General features: G+C 44.7%; 1 protein-coding gene across 1 annotated transcript in view; it reads left to right on the top strand.

Moving 5' to 3' along the window:
* Positions 1-24,166, top strand: part of LOC140722903 (uncharacterized) — a 93,576-nt gene that overhangs the window by 13,988 nt on the left and 55,422 nt on the right. The window contains 2 exon segments of the mRNA XM_073037544.1: positions 155-293; positions 682-2,662. Coding sequence (XP_072893645.1) covers positions 1,091-2,662 — 1,572 coding nt within the window. The 5' untranslated portion in view covers positions 155-293; positions 682-1,090.

Genomic DNA, 24,166 nt, shown 5'->3' with positions numbered 1-24,166 from the left:
GCGTAGTTTAGCAAGCAAACCACATAATGGACAATGTACAAAAGCTTTGCTGAGAAAATCCTTCATTACCCGTTACAGGCCTGCTACATTGTTAGTGTGAGCGTGCAAATGAACTCATTCATGTATAATGTGTAATGTCCTTGTTTATGTTAAGAGCCTTTTTTAGGTGTATACGATGATGATTGGCATTGATCGTGTGCATAGCCAGAGGATATTTTCCCAGAGCTGAAATGGCTAACACGAGGGAGCAGAGTTTTACGATGCTTGGAAACAGATGCTGAGGGGATGTCAGGGTAAGTTTTTTTTACACAGTGAGTGGTGGGTGCATGGAATGCACTGCTGGCTTTTTGTGTGAGAGTATTTCAGTTACTGTTGGGCCAGGGACCCATTCATCTCAGTGGGAACAGGGAATAATACTAATGGAGAGAGTCAAACTGAGCCAGGTCACAGATTGGAGATGGCAGAAATGCCCCATTCTTATAGACACAGGAAGGATATCCGAGAGTTTAGTGGTCATTCCAGATACCAGCACTGTGCCCAGTTAGAAGATGTTTTCTCTCTCCAACTTGGGTTGAACTTCACTGTAACAGTGTGTTGCCAGATCACACCTTGACAACTCAAGTGATCTCATCTGAAATGTTGTCCTGCACGCATTGATTGATTCTGTAAATCTTTTTACAGGTTAAAAATGACAAAGAATTAATCTATGGGAATCTTGAACACCACACACCAGTTTTGCTGTCTCTATCCAGATATTTAAGAAGTGGAGCAAAGGATTTCCTCGATCATCCTTCCCGCTCAGACTGTGGGGAGGGACTCACTCTATCATCTGACCGACTGGCACGCCTGTCATTTTAAACAAGGGGGAAAACCCATTCATCTGCTCAGACTGTCGGAATGAATTCAGTTGGAAATTTCAACTGAAGGGACATCACCAAGTTCACACTGGGCAAGGCCATTCACCTGTTCTGTGAGTGAGAAGGGATTCAGTCGGTCTTCTCACCTGTGGACACACCAGTATATCACACTGGGGCAGAGGCTGGTCATCTGCTGAATTTGTGGGGAAGGATTCACTCGGTCATCTGACCTAATGGCTCACCAGAGAGTTCACACCGGGGAGCGGCCATTCACCTGCTCAGACTGTGGGAAGGGATTCACTCGGTCATCCGACCTACTGGGACATAAGTTAGTTCACACTGGGGAGAGGCCATTCCTCTGCTCATTCTGTGGGAAAGGATTCATTTCATCATCTAACCTGAAGGTACATCAGCGAGTTCACACTGGTGAGAAGCCATACACCTGCTTAGACTGTGGGAAGAGATTCACTTGCTCATCGGAACTGAAGGTACATCAGCGCGTTCACACTGGGGAGCGGCCGTTCAGCTGCTCAGACTGTGGGAAGAGATTCACTCGGTCATATCAACTGAAGCTACATCAGAGAATTCACACTGGAGAGAGGCCATTCACCTGCTCAGACTGTGGGAAGAGATTCACTCGGTCAATCGACCTCCTGGGTCACAAGTTGGTTCACACTCAGGAGAGGCCGTTCATCTGCACAGACTGTGGGAAGGGATTCACTGCGTCATCTCAACTACAGAGACACCAGCGAGTTCACACCAGGGAGAGGCCGTTCACCTGCACAGAATGTGGGAAGGGATTCAGTCGATCATGTCAACTACAGACACACCGGCGAGTTCACACTGGCGAGAGGCCATTCATCTGCTCGGAATGTGCAAAGGGATTCAGTCAGGCATCTCACCTACTGAGACACCAGCGAGTTCACACTGGGGAGAGGCCATTCACCTGCTCAGACTGTGGGAAGGGTTTCAATTGCTCATCCCAACTGAAGGGACATCAGCGAGTTCACACTGGAGAGAACCCGTTCACCTGCTCAGACTGTGGGAAGGGATTCACTTGCTTATCCCAACTGAAGGTACATCAGCGAATTCACACTGGAGAGAGGCCATTCACCTGCTCAGACTGTGGGAAGGGATTCACTCGGTCATCCCATCTGAAGGAACATCAGCGAATTCACACTCGGGAGAGGCCGTTCACCTGCTCAGACTGTGGGAAGGGATTCATTCAGTCACACGAATTACTGGTACACAAGTCAGTTCACACTGGGGAGTGGCCATTCACCTGCTCAGACTGTGGGAAAGGATTCACTCTGTCACACGCACTACTGGTACACCAGTCAGTTCACACTGGGGAGTGGCCATTCAACTGTTCAGTCTGTGGGAAGGGATTCACTTGCTCATCCCTAATGAAGGTACATCAGCGAGTTCACACTGGAGAGAGGCCGTTCACCTGCTCAGTCTGTGGGAAGGGATTCACTTGTGCATCCCAACTGAAGGTACATCAGCGAATTCACACTGGGGAGAAGCCGTTTACCTGCTCAGACTGTGGGAAGGGATTCACTTGCTCATCCCAACTGAAGGTACATCAGCGAATTCACACTGGGGAGAAGCCGTATACCTGCTCAGACTGTGGGAAGGGATTCACTTGTTCATCCCAACTGAAGGTACATCAGCGAATTCACACTGGGGAGAAGCCGTTTACCTGCTCAGACTGTGGGAAGGGATTCACTTGTTCATCCCAACTGAAGGTACATCAGCGAATTCACACTGGGGAGAAGCCGTTTACCTGCTCAGACTGTGGGAAGGCATTCACTCAGTCATTTCAACTACAGAGACACCAGCGAATTCACACTGAGTAGAGGCCGATCAACTTGTCAGACTTTGGGAAAAGTTTCTCTCAGCCAAATTGTGCATCATTGAGTTCACACTGGGAAGAGGACATTCACCTGCTGTGAATGTGGGAAGGGATTCATTCACTTATCTATCCTTATGACACTACCAGGTTCACAATGGGGAGAGGCGAATCAGCTACTGTGAACGTGGAAAGGGACTCGCTCAGTCATCTAACCTGATGTAACCCTCGCTTTGGCTAGCAGCTTAATATAAGGGGGTGATAGCCACCCAGCCCGGCCAAACATAAGAAATCTCGTTTGGGTGGATGCTGTGTGGTGTGTCCCCTGAAATAACACAATATGTGATTTAATGATTGATCTTTATAATTCATTCTCTGACTACAGGGTTAGTAAAGAAAACAAAATAAAAGAAAAAGGGCCCACTCTCTCCATTCATGTCTCCTCATCTCTCCCCAGCAAAAAAACACAATAATCTCTCTTCCAGACTCACAAGAAAAAAAACCATTTCTGCCATTGGAAAGCCTCTCATTCCAAAACCCTGTTATCTCTAGTTGTAACCTAAACATTGCTGCTACAGAGAAACCATTACATTGGCAGTGAACCCTTACAGCGTGTTACACTTGTGACAGACTACCGGGTTCACACTGGGGAGAAAGTTTCAATAAGCTTCATGCTGGATATTTGTCCATCACCATTGCTGAATGCAATTTTGAGAGTGACTGTAAGTGCTGAACTCTGCAATTATTGCTGCTGCTCACCACATCCAGTTCTGCACCCTGGTCACTGGGCATGGGAGGAGTTTCTTCTGCTGCATATTCACCTTTAATGGGGCTGGAGTTTAATATTCTGCATCTGAGACAAATAAATCAGTTCCATTTTAAACCCTGTCCTTGGAACTTTGTGAATTTACATCACACTTATTGTACAGTAGAGACTCAGGCTGGCTGGTCTCTGCCAGTAATTCTGTTCCAGGACAGTCCTTTTAAATCCTCCCCTGTTGTTCACCTCTTCCTCTCTCTGTAGTGATGGGTTCCAAACAGTCACCACTCTGTTGGTGAAGAGGTTTCCCTTGAATTCTCTGCAGACTGAAGAAGTTAAGCTGATTGCAGTTCTGTCTGAGATGTTCTTTACCCCTGAAATCTCTGAGCTGAGGAAGAATTAATTTTGGAGTTACCCTCCTTACTCATGGCTCATTTCCACATTGTGGGTCATTTTCTCTGCTTCTAAAGGGTTGTTAGAAAACACCACTGTCCTCTAAAGACTGAAAGCAGAATGGGAAACCATTAGTTGGATGTTCAACGGAGCAGGGTCAGAAACCAGAGGTGGGTCTGGACAAGGCAGAGTTTAGGGATCTGGACGATGGTCGGGGTAAGAACTTATGATGAGGAGAAGGGAACCAGCAGCAGGGCGTGGCAACAAATGACAGAGTAGCAACATTTGGAAGCAGATTTATAGAGAAAATCTTTTGGTCGTTTGACTGATGACACAAACTATACCCGTGTGACATCTGTGTTGGGAATGGTTTCATCTATTGAGGGTGTTGTTCCCGCTTGTTTATCCTGTAATATTGTATCTGGATAGTTATTATGGATTGTCCTATCTGTAACAATGTATTGATTATCATATAATTTGTAAGATTTTGACTCTAAAACTGGATCAGGCTTGAACTTACAGTGTCTGTATGAAGTGATGGAGGGCAATCATGAGTCAGTATTTTAAAGCAAGAATTTGGTGAGTGATATTGTATCTTTATAAGTAATCAGATTGAGTTAAATTCCTGCTGGATCCTGGAATGTGTTGGATTTTGTCTGGTTTCTCTTGGCATTTTCTGCACTTACTGCCTTAAATACAAACAATATTGTATGTATTTTTGATTTTTCCCCCCTTTTTGTTAACCAGCTTGTCCTGTATTCCTTCAAGGAATCCCTCTGTTTCTGGGAAGAGGAGTCCAACTCTTAGTCAGGTGCTCGATGCTTCCTTGTCAACATCTCATCTGCTCAGATTGTTGCGATGCCATACTCATTCCACTTGTCAATGTTTTCTTCCAGAGTGATGATTTATTTTTCTGAGTTGGCCTCTCATTTAATTTTTCTGATCTGTATTCCGTATCACAACTGTATATACACACATGGAGTGCTGAATCCAGTTCATTTTTCTTGAAAATATAGAAGTTTTATCTGACTGTTGTGTGATCTTTCCTCGTGTGTTATTTCTCTTCCTCCTTCTGTCCAAGGTAGTGTTAATCTAAGTGGGTTTCTGTGTAAATACTAATTTCTAAAGCTTTCTAAAGTTTGTATTTACCTTTGTAAATTTTACTGATTGAAATGGGACCAATGTATTTTTCTTATTAATAAGTCAATGCCGGTATTGAAGAAAGTGTTTATTGCCTTTGTTGTATTTATTAACTAGTGAGCTCTGTTTGACAGGACTTTTCGTGCCGTGAACTAAATTTTGTCAAAGGTTTTCCCTATTTCGCACTACTTTCTATTTAATTGCTTGTTGATATTCCAGATACGTGGGTATCAAGAGTCCCGGTGAAGGGTCTTGGCCTGAAATGTTGATTCCCATCCATAGATGCTGCCTGACATGCTGAGCTCCTCCAGCACTTTGTGTGTAGCTCTCTAGATTTCTAGCATCTGCAGTTCCTCTTGTTTCTCAGATACTTATATATTTATTGAAAGAACAAGACAAAAACAAGCTGGTAGTAGGGTTGTGTGGCTCTGTTGGTAAAATATTAGATAAAATCATTAGAAAGAGGTGGCAAAGGGTTGGAAGTTGTAGAATTAAGGAACAGCAAATGTAAAAAAAAAAAATCCCTAATGGGAATTGTACAGAAACCTTCAAACAGTAATAAGTATGAGGTCCTGAAATTACAATGGGAGATAGAAAATGCGTGCCAAAGGGCAATGTTACAATAGTCATAGGGGATTGTCATGCAGGTGATTAGGAAAATCAGGATGGTGTTGGTCTGAAGAGGAGGAATTTCCAAGAATGCCTACACGATGCTTTTTAGAGCAGCTCGTGGTTGAGCCCACTTGGGGATCAGCTATTCAGGATTGGGAGTTGTAATGAACCGGAATTAATTAGGTTACTGAAGTTCAACGAACCCTCAGGGGCAAGTGATCTTAATGTGATCAAATTCACCCCGACATTAGAGAAGGAGAAGTTAAAGTCAAATGTGGAATAAAAAGAATTAGAGAGGCATGAGAAAAAAATAGGTCAAAATTGATTTAAAAAGAACACGGGCAGGGACGAAAACAGTGCAGCAATGGCTGGAATTTTTGGAAGCAATTTGGAAGGCACAGGATATATACAGTGACATGCAAAAGTTTAGGCACCCCTGTTCAAAATTTCTGTTACTGTGAATAGCTAAGCGAGTTAAAGATGACCTGATTACAAAAGGCATAAAGTTAAAGATGACACATTTCTTTAATATTTTAAGCAAGATTACATTTTATTTCCATCTTTTACAGTTTCAAAATAGCAAAAAAAGATAAGGGCCAGAAGCAGAAGTTTGGGCACCCTGCATGGTCAGTGCTTAGTAACACCCCCTTTGGCAAGTATCACAGCTTGTAAACACTTTCTATAGCCAGTCAAGAGTCTTTCAGTTCTTGTTTGAGTAAATTTCTGGGTTCAGACATTAGTAGCAATGTACTAAATGTGGAAATTACAAATCACAATATTATTAGAATCACAGAGCCAAGCAGCACTGAAACTTCCAGCCCTTCCAGTCAATGCTGACCTGTTTTTGTTGTTACTGCCCATTTCCAACGACCTGCACCAGAGCCTCCATACACCTCCCATCCACGTCCTCACCCAAATACCTCTTTAGTGTCTAAATCAAACCCACATCCTCCACTTCCAGTGGCAGCTCATTCCTCACTCCCACCAACCTCTGAGTGAAGAATTCCCCTTCAGATTCCCCGAAAATAATTCACTTTCACACTGAATGTATGTCCAATGTTAGGGTGAGAGGGAGGACGGGGCAGAGAAGGAAGACGGGAGTGGGTGGTCGAGTGTGGAGAGGGAAACAGAGCGGAGAGTTTATACTTAATATCTTTAAGAAAAACCAATTGTTTGAACTTGCTGCAAACCTGCTATCCGTACCCTGTACATTCTTAACCAAATTACTGATCTAGATGACAAGGAGCAATGGTTGATGTTCAAAGTAAATGTTATTATCAGAGTACGTATATGTCACCACATGCAACCCTGAGATTGCTTTTCCTACAGGAACACTTAGCAAATCTATAGAATAGTAACAGGATCAATGTTACTAGCATAGAATTCAACTGTGCAAATGCAAATATAATTAAATATCAATGAATAATGAGAGGAATGGGGTGTAACCCTGGGGAACCTCACTAGGCCCGGGCCTCGAGTCCAATAAACAGCCTCCCACCATCACTCTCTGCTTCCTACCATCAAGACAACTGTGCATCCTGTGAGCCAGCTCTCCCTGGATCCCGTGTGATCTGACTTTCCACAGCAACTTACCATGCTGAACCGTATCAAAGGCCTCACTGATGCCCATATCGGCCATGATCCTGGGACAGAGGTGTCACCGATCAGAGGGCATGGAATTAAGCAGAGGATGAAGAGGTTTAGAGGGAACTGAGGAAGAGATTTCTCACTCAGAGGGCATCTGAAATCTGGAACACACTGCCCGAGGCGGTGGTGGAGGCAGGTCCCTTCACAACATTTACGGAGAGGATGAGCATTGAAACTGCCGAGATACAGTCGGCTATGAACCAAGTGCTGATAAATGGGACCAGTGTAGACAGTGAGTGGATGGTCAGAACAGGTATGGCCGGCCAAAGGCCTGTTTCCGTGCTGTGAGATCCACCACTCCGGACATGCTAAATTAACGATGGTGGCACCGCAAGGCATTGATTTCAAAACTCCACATCCCTCTCCAACCTGAAATAAACCTGACTGAACCCCTTTGTCACCACTGGGAATATCTGTTTCTGTCAAGGTAGCATAGAGATTGGTCACTTCTGCTAAACAACTGACAATTGATGAAGTTCCTGTGTCTTCTTCCATTAATGTTGCTGCCTTACAGCAAAACTAACCCTCTCACTGTGTCAGAATCAGTGATTAAATCCCGCACCAAACACTGCTTTCATCCCTGCACATTGTAACTTGAACCATCTCACTGAGGGTCTGTAGACACAACCCCTGCCCTCTGCACATGTGATCACATCTCCCCTGCTTCTGACATTTTAAATACCCTCTGAATGGTTTTTTGATACAATCTTAAAGTTATGGTACATTCAGCTCGTCCTCAGACCTGACAAACCATGTCTTCCCACAGCTGGTTCCACCTGTTGGTGTGTCCTCTTTCCTCCACCTCCAGGGAAGCTGCATCTCCACACTAACTCCTCACTTGAGACGACTGTCTATACCCGTGACACAGGAAACCACATCTCTGTCACTCTATTAAAGCTGCTACCATCTGGGAAACGGTACCGCAGTATAAAAGCCAGGACCAACAGCTTCTTCCACCAGGCCATCAGACTGATGAACTGACGCTGACTTGAATGTACTCTATATTACATTGGCTGTTTTAATTATTATAAACTATTATAAATTACTATGATTGCACGTTGCACATTTAGTTGGAGACATGACGTAAAGATTTTTACTCCTCATGAATGTATGAAATAAATTCAATTCAATTCAATTCCTGATTCCATGCCTGACCTGCTCGCCTCTGGGTATCCTCCATCAACAAGCTCCTTCCTCAGTCTCCATCTGTGAGGTTACAAAAACAAAACAAAAAAAAAATTAAATGATCTACTAGACAGCTCCTGTACACCTTTACCCCTGAACATGTTCTCCTGTTAAAACTGTTTCCTCAGCCCCTTCCCGATTCCCTTTCCCTTTCAGACTCCCGATATGCCAGCATATCCGAATTCACTGTAAGGACATTTATACCTCACAGGAGGATGTGGAAACCCGTGTACTCTGATGCACTGGTCACTGACACACCCTCCCCCTTCCCAATTTGCACTCGCAGCCCATGACGGTGACAGCTGTCCTTGACTCTGGGACTCTGTAACACACAATCTTATAACTCATAATCTTGTGAACAGCAATCTTAGACAGTCATTAATATGAAGAGAGAATTGTTTCCTGAAAGGACACGCGAGCTAAGCTGTCTGATCCAGTTCACCAGATCGTCCCTTGTTTACAACTTAATTTGTCTCGGGACCATCCTCCCTGTATCACGGAATGTCCAATCATCCCACTTTCTCCCAACAGAACCCATCCCGCCTACAACCCCACACCCACACTCCACTCATAACCTCTACCCACACACACAGACAGAGCCCATTCTCCCCAAACCCCTTGGAGAACCACAAGGAATTGATCCCACAGCCCTGGCTCGGTCGCAAAGTTAAAACCGGGGCTGAGGAGAGCCTGGAGCCCACAGCCACCCGGCAGAGCTCGGGCCAGGCCCTTTCTCACTGCTACCGGCCGCCGATTTACACAAACCCGACATCAGCCCCAGCGGACCGCCGCTCGGACTATCCCAGTGCTGCGACGCATAGTGTCGGCAGCGCGCCTGCGCATCTCGCTATGGTGTAGATACTGGCCGGGGGTCCCCACAGCGCCACCACTGGCAGGAGCCGGAGGGACAGCGCAGAGAGCTCGGCCAATCGGCTCTTTCACTGGGACACGCTGAACTCCCCAACAACTCCATCTAGCTGGAATGTAATGACCAACAAATATAATTCCTGTCAGCGATTAGCTGTCTGAGTGATTCGATGACTTTTAGAGGAAGGGGTATCTATGGTCCACATTGTCAGGGTGTTAGTTTACCAGGAGACAAAGGCGCTGCCTGAGGATCTCAGTGGGTCGGGCAGCATCTGTGGAGGGAAATGGACCGTTAACATTTCGGGCCGAGACCCTCCCTCTGGACTGAGAGTGGACGGGAAATAGTCAGAGAAAAGAGGTGAGGGGTGGGGATGGGGCAAGAGCTGGAGAGTGAGAGGTGGATCCAGGTGAGGGGGGAGGTGGGAAGGTGGAACTAGTGACAAGGGTGGGAGGTGAGTGTTTGGGGCAACACGGGGCTGCAGAAGATCGAAATTAATTCCATAGGGGATGAACAAAGAGGTTAGAGAGTATTTGTTATAAAGCGTGCAATGAAGATTCTGCAGACTGATCCCTGGAGTGGTGGGGTCATCATATGAAGAAAGATCAAATGTGATAACCCTTTCATTTAGAGAATCGAGGACAGAGAGGTGATCACATTGAAATGCACAACATCATTACCGGCTGAACCAGGGATCCCAGTCTCTGAAACAGGGGGTGGACTGTCCAGGACTGAGATGAAGAGAAATGAATCCACCCAGAGGGTGGTGAATGTCTGTAAATCCCCACCACAGAGAGCGGTGAAGACACAGTGATCGTCCTCACATAAAACAGAGAACAGCAGATGTGTGGAGACCGAGGGGAATCGAGGAAATGAGGATCGGGCAGAAGTATGTGGCTGAGAAGGGAGAGCAGCCGCCATCTTGTTGATGGTTAGAAGGGCTGATTGGCCTCCTGCTGCTGTTTCTCACTTAATGTTTCAGTGTTCCTGTTCAGTGAGGCTGGAGGAATATGAATAGAAATTAGTGTTTACAGATATAGACTGATTTAAATGAAACCTGCACATTTCCTGTGTGGGTCTGAATTGTGTGTCGGGATGGGGTGGGAATCGAAACTCTAACTCTGAGAGCTCTGTGACCTGGGGCTGGAGGGAACGGGACCGGGGAAGATATGGTTGGAAAAACTAAATACGCATCTAGTTTAAATTTGGAAATAATATAGGGAAATAATAAAATAATTTGGGAAATGCGGCGGTGGGCAGGGCAGTGTGTGAAGGGCGAGGAACAGTCACCGGGTCACGTGGGAGACCCTCACTCGTCACGTGATCCCGTTTTACCGCAGATTTGAAGCATCTATGGGTTTGTTTCCGAGGCCCCGCCCACCGCCTGGTGACGCAATTAGCACATTGCGCATGCTCACATTCCCGGGCTAGGCAGTGTTTTTTCGTTCTTTGTGAAAGCGGGACGGCGGTGAGATCGGGATGGGGAGGGGTTCTCGCCCCCTTGGACGGGGAGCCGGAGACGGATTATTCTCTGCGGGGCAACACCAACAATTTTCCTTCGGTGAGTATTGAAACCGGTCCCGATCGGGGAGTTCTGACGTTGGGTAGTGAGTTAACTTTCCCGAACTCAAACAAGAGAAAATCTGCAGATGCTGGAAATGCGAGCAACGCGCACAAAATGCTGGAGGAACTCAGCAGTCTGGGCAGAATCCAGGAAAAGAGTACAGTCGACATTAGCGGCCGAAACCCTTCGGCAGCACTGGAGAATAAAAGGTGGGGGTGGGGAAGGGAGAGAGAAACACAAGGTGATCGTTGAAACCTGAAGGGGGAGGGGATGAACTTTCCTGAACTGGCGGCCTCGCCTCGCTGCCTTCACAGAATCTGCCGGGGTCGGTCCGGGTTGTGAGACTTTCACACCGAACCGTCTGAGATGAGCCGCCGCTCAGCCCGTTGTTCTGGTCCTATTAGCAGGATGACGTAAAACATGTTTCTATATTGTTACTGACAGAGAATCGTATATTTTGTGTTCCGTGTGTTATCTGAATGTAATTGCCTGTGATGCTGCTATAAGTCAGTGTTTCTCTGTACCTGTACCTTCCCGTACTTGTGCACTTGGCAATAAATTCAACAGCACCTGCGAAAAGTCAGTGAGATTTGATTAGTGATGATCACCTTGGCAGCTCGGTAGGTGGAATGTATGAGACAGTACACTGTTAAATGCAAAACCCTGAACAGTGTTGATGATCAGAGGGATCTTGGAGTCCGAGATCATCGCTCCCTGAACGAGACCGCACAGATTGATCTGCACAGTTTAAGAAGGCAAATGGTGTGGTTGTCTTTATCATTGAGTTCAAAAGTCGGGAAGTTATGTTGCAGCTTTGTAAGATTAATTAGGCAACATCTGGAGTGTTTCATACGGTTGTGGTCGCTCTCATTCTCCGAAGGATATCGGGGCTTTGGAGAGGGTGCAGAAGAGGTTTACCAGGATATTGCCTGGAATAGAGGGCCTGAGATATAACGGGAGGTTGGCCAATCTTATGTTGTTTTCTCTGGAGCCGTGCCGGCTGGGGTGAGACTGAATAGACGTTTATAAGATTACCAAAGGATTAGAAGCAGTGTTTCAGAAAGGCAGCGTCCATTTTTAAGGAACTCCAGCACCCAGGGCATGCCCTTTTCTCAATGTTACCATCAGAGAGGGAGGTAAAGAAGCTTGAAGGCACACCCTCAGTGATACAGGAACAGTTTCTTCCCCTCTGCCATCTGATAGCCAGATGGACATTGAGCCCTTGAACACGACCTCACTTTTAAAATATATAGTATTTCTGCTTTTTGCACAATTTTTAATTTATTCATAGAATAATAGGAAACCTACAGCACAGTACAGGCCCTTCGGCCCACAAAGTCGTGCTGACATGTCACTACCTTAGAAATTACTATGGTTACCCATAGCCCTCTATTTTTCTAAGTTAGTTTTTCTCCTGTGCCGCCAGGTTCCTAACCAAAAATCTTTGAAAAGACCCTATCATGCCCACTTCCATAAATATTGCCGGCAGCCCATTACACCACTCTCCACCAGTCTCTGACTAAAAAAACTCACCCCTGATATCTCCCCTCTACGTATTCCCCAGCACCTTAAACCTGTGCCCTCTTGTGGTAACCAATTCAGCCCTGGGAAAAAGCCTCTGACTATCCACATGATCAATGCCTCTCATAAACTTGTATACCTCTATCAGGTCACTTCTCATCCTCCGTCACTCCAAGAGAAATGGCCGAGTTCACTCAACCTATTGTCATAAGGTATGCTCCCCAATCCAGGCAACATCCTTGTAACTCTCCTCTGCACCCTTTCTAAGGTTTCTACATTCTTCCTGTAGTGAGGTGACCAGAATTGAGCACAGTGGAGTGTGACCAGTGTCCTATATAGCTGCAACAAAACCTCTCGGCTCCTAAACTCAATCCCACGATTAATAAAGGTCAATGCACTGTATGTCTTCTTAACCACAGAGTCAACCTGCATAGCAGATTTGAATGTCCTATGGACTCAGATCCCAAGATCCCTCTGATCCTCCACACTGTGAAGAGTCTTACCATTAATGCTATATTCTGCCATCATGTTTGACCTAATAAATTGAACAACTTCAAACTTATCCGGGTTGAACTCCATTTGTGACTTCTCAGCCCAGTTTTGCATCCTTTCGGTGTCCCGCTGTAACCTTTGACATCCCTCCACGCTATCCACAACACCCCCAACCTTTGTGTCATCAGCAAATTTACTAACACATCCTTTCACTTCCTCATCCAAGTCATTTATAACAATTACAATGAGCAATGGTCCCAGATATACATATACTGTAATTGTTATTATTTTATTTTCTTCTATATTATGTATTGCATTGAAATGCTGCTGCAAAGTTAACAAAGTTTACACCACACGCCAGTGATAATAAACCTGATTATGAATCTATGTGGACAGATGATATATTTTTCTGGGGGTTGAAATGTCTAATACACTTAAGGTGAGACGAGATGTAAGCAGCAAGTTTGTCTCTTTCCACAGAGTGGTTGGTAGCTGGGCTCTCTGCCTGGGGTGGGAGACCCCACCAGTCACGTGATTCTGTTTGCCCCTCCCATTTATCCACAGATGTAACAATCTCTTCGCACATGCTCACTGTCTCCGGGTGGGTGGTGTTTTCCTTTCTGTTCAGTACTGAAGCAGATCGTCTGCAGGATTGGGAAAGGGTCCTCCCCTCCTGGGTCAGGAAGCCGTGGTCAGATCGGGAAAGGGTCCTCCCCTCCTGGGTCAGGAAGCCAGGGGTCAGATCGGGAAAGAGTCCTCCCCTCCTGGGTCAGGAAGACAGGGGTCAGATCACAGTCTGCAGGCCAAAGATATCATTTTCCCATCAGTGAGTATTGAGACCGATCCCGAGTGGGGAGATCCAATGTTAGCCGTGAGCGCCGAACTGAGGGCCAATTACTCATTTATTTTCCAATTATCTGGGCTCTTCAAAAAAATGTGGATTTCACTTATTCTGAATTGAACGATCCAAACCAGGAGCCCAGGCTGTTTATTTCCACAGAGTTGAAATTAGAGACCCACCAACAGGTCACGTGAGGCTGTTTAATGCAGATCTACCCCGCCCTCTGGTTTGTGAATCATGATCATGCGGTGTGTGGTCAGAGTCCCCGGATGTGAGGTTATGCTTCCTTCGTGTTGTGTTGGGAAATCTGATGTTGGCCCCTGAGTCACTTTAACTTCCCTCACTTCCTGAGGCTCCTTGCATTTGTCCTGGAGCTTTATGGCTGCTGTCTTCTCCCGGATTGGGGTGGGTGGGAAAGAACGACCCAGGTCGTGGGGATCTTTGCTTTCACTATCTGCTTTCCTGAGGGTCGGGAAGTCTAGGGTGAGAATGGTTTCTGTGATCTGCCGATCTGGATCCAAAGGTCTCTGCCGTTCCTCGCAGTCATGGGCGGAGCAGTTACCATGCAAAGCGTGAAGTGTCCGAATGGGAAACTTTCTATGGGGTGTTGATAAAAATTTGGTGAGGGTCAGAGTTTAAATGCCAAAGTTCTTGTTTGTTCTAACTTTGTCATTTTAAGATCCTTTATGCAGTAGTGTGTACTATTAATTCAGTATCTGTGTATTGCTGGAGAACCATAATTGATCGTCCTTGCTTTCTTCTCTACCTGGTTCCATCTGCTCATTCCGTGCCCATCTTGTTCAATCTCTGTTGAGTCTCTCTCCCACCAACTTCAGTGACATGCATCAACTATCTGGGTCAACCTTGGTCCACCCTGTATCACACCTCTGCAATGATATATATCGGCAATCTTTCTTGTCTTCATTGGGAAGTATTCTTTCATCCTCACTGAGTTATTTCCTGAATCATTTTTTGTCAGCTGGAAAGTTAGAGGGTCATCAGGTACCAGTTCTGTTGTGGATTGGTGTGGGAGTGCTAGTTTTTGAACTGTGACTGGCTGACACACTGCATCATTTTACAATCAGCAAAGAGCACTGGGAGAGTTGCCGCTTGGACTCTAGTCCTGTGTTGGCTTTGACTTTGGTTAGTGCTTCTACAGATGGGGCTGAATGGTCGTCCTTCTGCAATGAAGCAGAAATTTCGAGCAGCTGGACATTGGTTGTGGGGAAATCCCCGATTGCACTACCCAGTGTGAGATGGGAGGACAATGTGTGAGACTCTCAGGGTCGGTGAGTGGCAGATTAAGCTGTGTGATTCTGTGAGGTTGGGTCCTGGGATATCATAGTTTTTGATCCAGGTAAAATGGATGCGAGGATCGAGCTGCTTGTGCTTATGAGGTGTTGAGCAAGTATTTCTGGTCTGGGAGCAGATATTTGTTTTTGGAGTTCCTTTGGAAGCAATGACTGCCAGTCTGAGGAGAGGATGAGTTCCCATTCCATTCTCACAGGGACAGGTTATGAGTAAATGGGCAGTTCCATTTTTACAACAGTAGAAATAGACCCGTGAGTTTGGTGTTCAAACTGTGTTTGGAAATCTCCCCTCACTGTCACCTGTCTGTCACTCGGTGCAAATCAGGCAGAATCTCAAGTTGCAGGAGATCTGCAGTAAAAACTGAAAATGTTTGAAGTCATTCTGATGAAACATTATTAACCTGAATTGTAAAGTTTGTTCCTCTCCCAAAGCTGTTCCTTACTTGCTGAGCATTTCTGATAATACTAGTTTCTTTTTATTACATTTACCTTGGAATGGTTTATATTTCCTGAAATTAACCTGGAAATGGAAATGGCTCATTCTGTGCTAGTAGAACAGTACAGAAACCACAACTTACCCTGCATATTATCCTGGTACCAATTTATCTCTTATTCCTGGAAATGTGTTCAGTACAGTTGCTGCTAACATGGTTTACTAGAATAATCTCAGGAATAATCGATGTTATGTATGAGGAGCATTTGATGGTTCTGGACCTGTGCTTAATGGAGTTCAGAGGGATGGTGGGGGGTGGTGGAGGGATGTATGGATAAGTAAACCTACCGAATGCTAAAAAGCCTGGATACAGTGGACATGGAGAGGATGTTTCCATTAGACAGGGAGTCTGTGATCTGACAGCACTGTCTCAGAATAAAGATGCTTCCCTTTAAAACTGAGATGAGAAGAATTTTTTGGCTAAAAGATGTCTGATCTGTGGAATTTGTTTCTGCAGAGGTTGGTTGAGACTGCCATTTGGGTATATTTATGACAGAAATTAATATATTCATGATTGGTGAGTAGCTCAGGATTACAGGAGGAAGGCAGGAACATGGTGTTGGAATAAAAGTCAGCCATGGTTAAATGGTGGGGTGGACTAGATGGATCGAATCACATAATTCTGTTCCTGACTGAATGATGGCTCCTTCTTATCCCATATCATTTAGTGATGTGTGAGGGACAATAAAAGATTGTTCACTGAGATTATTATATCTGCCTTCAATGTTTAAATTTCAGTGAGTTTTGTTCTTAGTAACATTAAGCAGAAATGTTTGGTTCTCCTTTTTAATGTTAACGTGCTTCATTATCTCTCTGGTTAAAGTTAGACCTGCGGTGAGAAGTTTATTGAAAGAAATACCCCAACTGGAAGCAAACCACAGCTGAAGACGAGGGAACAGCAACAAGTGAACTGGCCTGAGGACTGAGAACAGCAACTGGAGAGAACAGCTCTGCATCAAGAGACTCGGATTTCCCAGTGATTCAGTCATGAGAAAGTTTGGTGAGTCTCATTTACTCAAACAGAGGTCCTTTGGACATTACATACCTGTAAAATGTAAGCTTGGAAATAGTTAGAGGGAGACTGAATGTGCCCAGAATAACCAGTTATGCTTCTGTCAGACACAGTTGCAATCAGTCCCGGTCTGGTAATGTGCTTCTAGCAGCCCAGCCCTTTAAGACCACTCCCATTCTGTCGAAGTCGAATCCGAATTAAGTCACTCAGAGACCGTATAGTACAAACTCTTTATTCCAAGCACCTGGGGCTTACTCAGTTAGTCACTCAGTTGGGAACAGACTGTGACTGTTCCCACCCAATCCACGAATTCCCCTCACACCACAGATATATCTGTCCAGATACTCCCCACACAGGACAGGCTGGAGCCAAAAGTTGTTTACTATGACAGCCCCTAAAGACGTTACAAAATAGTCATAATGACTTGCACACACAGAACAGACTGAAGCTGTCCTATCTCTACACATGAGTGCACAAGGAGAGAAGCATCCTGAAACCCTAGCTAGCTACCCTGAAGAAGAAATATGGCTCAGCACGGCTTAGCACATTGGTTGATCATCAGAAGTTTCTTTCAGAAAAACAGGCTGCTATTGTTTAACAAAGTGTTAACCCTTTTACATACTTTATCGTTCCCTCCTTTAGATCATTACATGATCAACAAAGCAGTAACTTTTTACAGAGAAAGCAACCGAGTAGATCTTTGACTTCTCAGTGGGTAAAAATGGCATACATCAGTAATTATAACAATGATATGTACAACCATTTGGACATAATGCAATATCATGCCCCACATATTACCAACAGGTCTTCGAAGATCACCATTTCGACCCTTCGGTGAACCCGTGTACATCCTGCCCTACTCTCTTGATGCTGTCAGTCTCCTTGGCAGTGTGCTTGGAGAGGGATGTAGACTCATCAGGGACATAGGCGCAGCATTCTGTGTCAGTAATAGCACAGGTTCCCCTTTCTCAGCTGGGATAAAATCTAAAGCTGTACAATTCTGTACGACTGTTTGCCGGATTGCAATCATTTCAGTGGATATTTCTGTTACTTGGGCCTGTGTTTCTGTCAGGGCCCCTGCAGTGTTGTGGCCAGCTCCTCAAGTACTTGTAGCCAAATTGATTATCTCTCGTGAATTCCTGGCTACTCCATAGGAGAGAAAAGCGATCATCCAAAATCACTCAGTCTCAGTTATTCCTCTCCGCTGCTGGGCTCCTGCAGGAATGGCCAAGATGCATGTTTCCCGGCGTAGGAAGTTCCATTTGGTGGGGGCCTGAGATACCATCCCTCAAAACATTGACAGCCACAGTCATCACAGACTGGACCACAGTTCCTCACTCTCTTCCCCAGGTGTTATTTGAAAAAGCCCAGGCTGAGAGTTCCTCACTCTAGTTGAGCAGGATTACTGACTTTTGAATCATACTTTTACCATACTGAGGAATTTTGGCACAAACCCAGCAGGCCCCTGGTTCTACCTGCTTGGCCCAGTTGTGACAGAGAGACAGAAAGGTATTAACATAGGGGCCCCTGGGTGCTGGGGTGAGTCCTCTTAAAGACATAAACACAAACACCACTGTTACGCACCCATAACAGTTTAAATGAACCAGCAGCTATAGACCACACCTGGACTCTGGTTTTGATGTTAAAAGCACTGTCTTTATTCGTATCTACTTATAATATAACAAATTAAGCAAAATAATTAAAAGTTTAAAAGTGTTATGAGTGCACATAAGTGTAAATATAACTCCAAAACCACTGAGCTCAGGGAATACCAAGCTGAAAGTCTTGAGATGGTAAAGTATGAAAGTTCAGTTCATCCACGGAATCAATAACGAGAGAGAGATATTTGTAATCCAAGGTGAATGTCGAGAGAAGGCATTTACGTTGAATTCCACAAATTCCACAGTGGTAAAACAGGATAACAGTCGCCGTAGGTCTTATCCGTCGTTGTTCTAAATCCACATACGAATTATCATCAGAAGTAGCTTATCACAGGAGTACTGTCTTCAGAAGGAACTACCACCCAGGCAAGGATTAACACACAGGTAGATTCCGCAAGGTACTCCCAATCCAGATCCAACACACAACGTATTACTGACAGTGATTTCCACAGAATATCCCTTCTCACAAGTGGTTACCACATAACACACCTGAATCCAGCTAAGGGTTAACAAAAGTGGTAGCCACGAGATACTCCAACAAAATCCCCGGATGGATTATACGAATTATCACCAACAGTGATTGGTCACAGGGGTACCTCTTCAAGTGAATTACCACACCCAGGCAAGGGTTAGCACAAGTGGTCCTCACAGGATACTCCCAAACCAACAGATCCACTCCAATGGATCAAACAAAGTGACAATCACACATTCGGTATACACTGAATCAATAATCAACCCACCCTTGTGGGCATAGGTGACCTTTGGCCACTAGGTCCTTTGTTTCGAACCTTCCATCTTCTTTCTTTCTCTCTGGCTGACTGTGTTTGTGACTGTCCTTGCTTAAATAAAACAAACTGTGAGCTATGTAAACACAAGCTGCAAGCAAGTGTAAACACGCTGCATAGTCAAATAGTTCCGACCCTCTCTCTCTCTTAGTAAGAATCAAACAGGAGAGTATTAGTTCCGGGGTTGATCAGGATTTGAAAGTCAGGTCCCAATAATATGTCAAAGCTCGTCACATTCGATTTTGGTCATTGTCAGGCCAATCCATATTATTTGTATTAATAATGTTGGCTAACTTTGTAAGCATTGGAGCAGTAAATCATTATTAATGGGTATTTGTCCCCCCAGTTTAAAGGCTTGGTCTCCTGTGAAAGTGCCATAGCAGGCCACAAATCATATCCAGGGTCAATATGCCAGACATGGGTTCAGAATCCCATGTTTCCCTATCAGTTCAAACTTTAGACTGATGTCCCTACCCTTCCCTCCTATCTGGGCCGGCCTTGGTTTGCTTACGTTGTTTTTCCTGCTCTCATTTTCGCCGCCCATCCACCCATTCACGCTCCGCTTTTAGCGTCTCCCAACCTTTGGCATTCCTTCTGCAGTACATACCTCTATCCCTTTCTCACATGCATTATTCCTCCAACTTGCTGATAATATACTGTTCCACTTTAAAGGTATGTCACATCCGGAATATTTTCCAGTTAGCCGAGGATTTCCTTCCACGCCGCTGTGTGGTGTTGGGAAATCATGTACAAGGCAAGTTACAGCAGTAACTTCTGCTGGGTGAGTTGTTTTGTTCACCAGCTCTAACCCAGCACAGATGAATGTGTGCAAGGGAGTCGGCTGGATTCGAACTCGGGACCTCTCGCCTCGAAGTCCAACGCTGAAGCCACTAGGCCATCAGTGGCATAGCTGGCAAAGTTCCATTTTACATCTGCCTTTTCCTTCCATTCCCTTTTCAACAGTTTCCACTTCTTTCCTCAGTTCTTTTTCCATATCTGATTTACTGCTTGTTCTCATGAGGTAATAACCCAGGCTCCCCCACCCCCCTCCACCCGTGGCCACATTTTGTTCCCCAATTTCTTACTCAGTTCTGCACTCATCATTTGCAAATTTTTTTCCTTGTCTGGAAAACTCTCATACAAAATTGTGTAGGGCTGCTCCTGGCACACTCGTATCAATCAACTGCAATTAACCGATTATCTCCAAGTAATTTATCGGGCACAAAGCCTCCTGCTCAATTAACAATCAGATAAATTTACCCGGCAGGCACCTCCTGCTCAATTGATGAATTTACCTGACTTGTCTGCTTCCTGCCCACTTAGTAAAGTTTACCCAGTAACGCCTCCTGGCCACTTAATAAACTTTATCCAATACTGCCTCCTGCCCACTTAGTAAAATTTTGCCTACCTTATATGAGTCTCCTGACAGATTTTTTTCCCGATCCTGTCAAGGTATGTGATCAGCCTTGGGCAAGGCACCGTATGTCCAAAGGAACTGACAGTGAGTGACAAATGTAAAATACCTATTGGGCACCCTGTCAGTCTCCACAGTCCCCAGAGTGGTTCAGCTGCTTACTCAGCCCGTCTGCTCGGTGCTCTGTATATTGAGATCCTGTTCGTGATGCCATATGTTAAAGCTGAATCTGAATAAAACTCGAGAGAACAGCTTCTTATTGACACCACAGTTTATTGCACATTCTCCTGCAGGAGTTTGAGCCCCTGTTGTCAAAGGGAAGGCACGTAAGCACTGCCACTATCTGACAAGTCGACTGACTTGGGTTACAGCCGTATATTTATTCATAGTACACCCCATGCTTACAATTGCAAGATGTTATTTGAACTGGTACGCCCACCAAGTGTGTTGGTGCAAATCTTAATTATAAATCTTAATTGCAAATCTTAACAGAGTTTGCTATATCGAGGTTTAATTATGGATGGATGTACTGTCCAGTCCTTATCAGTTATTCCCTTTGCAAGGCCCTGACTTAATTACAAACAGATGTTCATTCCTGCCCTTATCAGCAAGTCCTCCTCCCCTTACTCAAATGAGGGTACAATGTATAATGGTATCAACTAACAACGGTACAGTATACAATTTTATTATCTCTCAGTGTGTCTCTCTGCAAGCCACAGAGAACTGGTAATGAGCCTGTCCTGGCTAACCACTGAAGACAGTGTTTACTTCGGTTCAAATATTCCTATTCAGTCCCAATTATTCTTCTAGCCAGAGGTTACATATGTTCAAAATGAATTTTTTTATATATCTTCAATTCCTCAAGAGGGTTCAGGGGAAATATTTATGTCCAATATAGAAACTGGTGTTACCTGTATGTATTGTGGCAATGCAGGAGGTGCTGGAGAATTTGCAAGTGGAAAGACTTGGAGTAATATTTGCAAATCTGACTTTTTAAAGCATAATTTAGCAAGCAAACCACATATGGACATGTGCAAAAGCTCTGGTGAGAAAATCCTTCATTACCCATTACAGGCCTGCTACATAGGTTGTGAGAGAGTGCAGATGAATTTGATCGAACTCGGGAGATCAAAGTACTTATCAACAGTGATTTGTGAGCTGTGAAAATAATTACCTCTCTGTATAAAATTCACTATGCACATGTCACTGGGTAAAAAAAATGCACAGTACATGATTTATGTGCACACTGGTCATTACAAATTAGAGGGGCATTGGTGGGAAGGTGGGGAGACCTCCAGTGTCCCTGATGCCCTCACCAACAAGATGTGCATCCAGCTGCAGCTTGTAACCCGGCACTTTAAGGAGTTGGAACTGGAAGTGTATGAATTCCGGATCATCCAGGAGTTGGAGGGGGTGATCGATATGACATGAAGAGAGGTGAGTTACACCCAAGATGCAGGACACAGGAAACTGGGAATGAGGTTAAATAGCCATCGCAGAGTACTCTTGTTGCTATCCCACACAACAATAGGTGGAACACTTCAGAAACTGTTGGGGGGGGGGGGGGGGGTGGGAGGGTAAATTACCTGACAGAGAAAAGTCAAAGAGGTGATAGTGAATTCATTAGTTAGGGGAACAGTACAGGAGGGGACTAATATCCTAGTGGTAAGGCTTGCTAGTGCTAGTGTGGGTGGAGAGGGTGATGTGGTTAAAATAAGTTGCAGGGGAAATGGGAGCTAGAATGACAGAACAGATAGTGGAGAGGGTGAATTGAATTGAAGTGACTTTATTCGATACATCCTTCCTACACATGAGGAGTAGAAATCTTTACATTACATTTTCACCAAAATGTGCAATGTGTAATTAATAGTAATATATAATAGATAGTTTGTAGATAGGACAGTCAATATAACATTGAAATGCAATTGTATCAGCATGAATTAATCAGTTTGATGGCCTGGTAGAAGATAATGTCCCAGAGCCTGTTGGTACTTTTGCTGTGGTACCGTTTCCTGGATGGTAGCAGCAGGAACAGTTTGTAGTTGTGGTGAATTTGGTCCCTGATATCCTTTGGGCCTTTTGACACACTTGTCCCTGTAAATGTCCTGAATAGTGGAAAGTTCACATCTACAGATGTGCTGGGCTGTCTGCACCACTCTCTGCCATTTCCTGCAATTAAGGGAAGCACAGTTCCCATACCAGGCAGTGATGCAGCCAGTCAGGATGCTCTCAATTGTGTCCCTGTAGAATGTCCTCAAGAGTTTGGGTCCCCGTCCCCAACTTGTTCAACCATCTGAGGTGAAAGAGGTGCTGCTGTGCTCTTTTCACAACACAGCCAATATGTACACACAATGTGAGATCCTTGGTAATATTTATGCTGAGGAATTTAAAGCTGTTCACCTTCTTAAACCCAGATACATTGATGTCAACAGGGGTTAGCCTGTCTCCATTCCTCCTGTAATCCACAATCAGCTTTGTTTTTGTGACAATGAGGGAGAGTTTGTTTTCTTGACACCAGTCAGATGTTGTTCAGACCTCAAATAGAGTCAGCAATCAAATGGTTGAGCATAGTGTGATGAATGTGCTGAGCTGTGTATATCACAATGCAAGAAGCATCTTAGGAAAGCCCGATGAGCTCAGGACAGGGAATTATGATATTGTAGCTATTATTGGAATTTGGTTGCACCCAACAGTCTGAGGGATTTAGAGGAACAACTTTGTAGAGAGATTGCGGACCATGCCAATAAACAAAGGTTGATTCAGTAAGTGATTTTAACTTTCCATATATTGAATGGGACTCCCATACTGTAAAAGGACTAGATGGGGTAGAGTTTGTCAAATGTGCCCTTAATCAGTATGTAGAATCTCTGATATAGAAGTGAACAATAAGCTGTTAGGAAATGATCCAGGGCTGGTGACAGAATTTGTGATCATATTGCTATGAGATTCAAAGTAAAGATGGAAAAAGAGAGGTCTGGATTACGGGTTGAGATTCTAAATTGGAGAAAGGTCAATTTTGATGGTATCAGAAACATCTGACAAGTGTGGTTTGGAACAGGCTCATTCCTGGCAACAGAGTTCTTGTAAGTGGGAGGCCTTCAGAAGTGAAATTTTGAGGATGTGGAGATTGTATGTGCCTGTCAAAATAAAAGTTGAAAAGTTACAGGTGCAGGGAACCTTGCTTTTCAAGAGATATTGAGGCCCCGGATATTTTTGTTCCTCCAAATGCCTCAGACTGTTGGGTGCTACCAAGATCCATTAATGACTACAATATCAGGATTCCACGCCCTGAGCTCATCTGGCTTTTTTTTAAAAGTTGTCTGCTGTTGGTTTCTAAAAGATTCCCAATAGTCTTTGCTCTTTTGTTTGCCCTCTCTTTGGCTTTTATGTTGGCTTTGGTTTCTCATTTCAGTCACGGATATGTCCTCCTGCCTTTCCTATGCTTCCACTTCTTTGGGATGTATCGATCACTGAGCTCCCGAGTTGCTCCCAGAAACTCCAGCCATTGCTGCTCCGTTGTCACTCCTACCTTTTCCCATCGAAACAAGTTTGGCCAGCTTCTTTATCACAGAAACATGGAGAAGTTCAGTCCAGAAACAGGATATTTGGCCCATCTAGTCAATGCCAAAAAACATTTAAGCTGTCTAATGCAAATACCTGCACCGGGACCATCACCCTCCATACCCCTACCATCCAGGCTCCCATCCAAACTTCCTTTAAATGGTGAAACTGAGCTCATTTTCACTACTTATATTCATCTCA

This window comes from Hemitrygon akajei, unplaced genomic scaffold, assembly GCF_048418815.1.
Source record: "Hemitrygon akajei unplaced genomic scaffold, sHemAka1.3 Scf000092, whole genome shotgun sequence".
In the NCBI taxonomy this organism is placed as follows: domain Eukaryota; kingdom Metazoa; phylum Chordata; class Chondrichthyes; order Myliobatiformes; family Dasyatidae; genus Hemitrygon; species Hemitrygon akajei.
The sequence above is the reverse complement of the archived record's forward strand: the minus strand, read 5'-3'. Positions and strand labels throughout refer to the sequence as shown.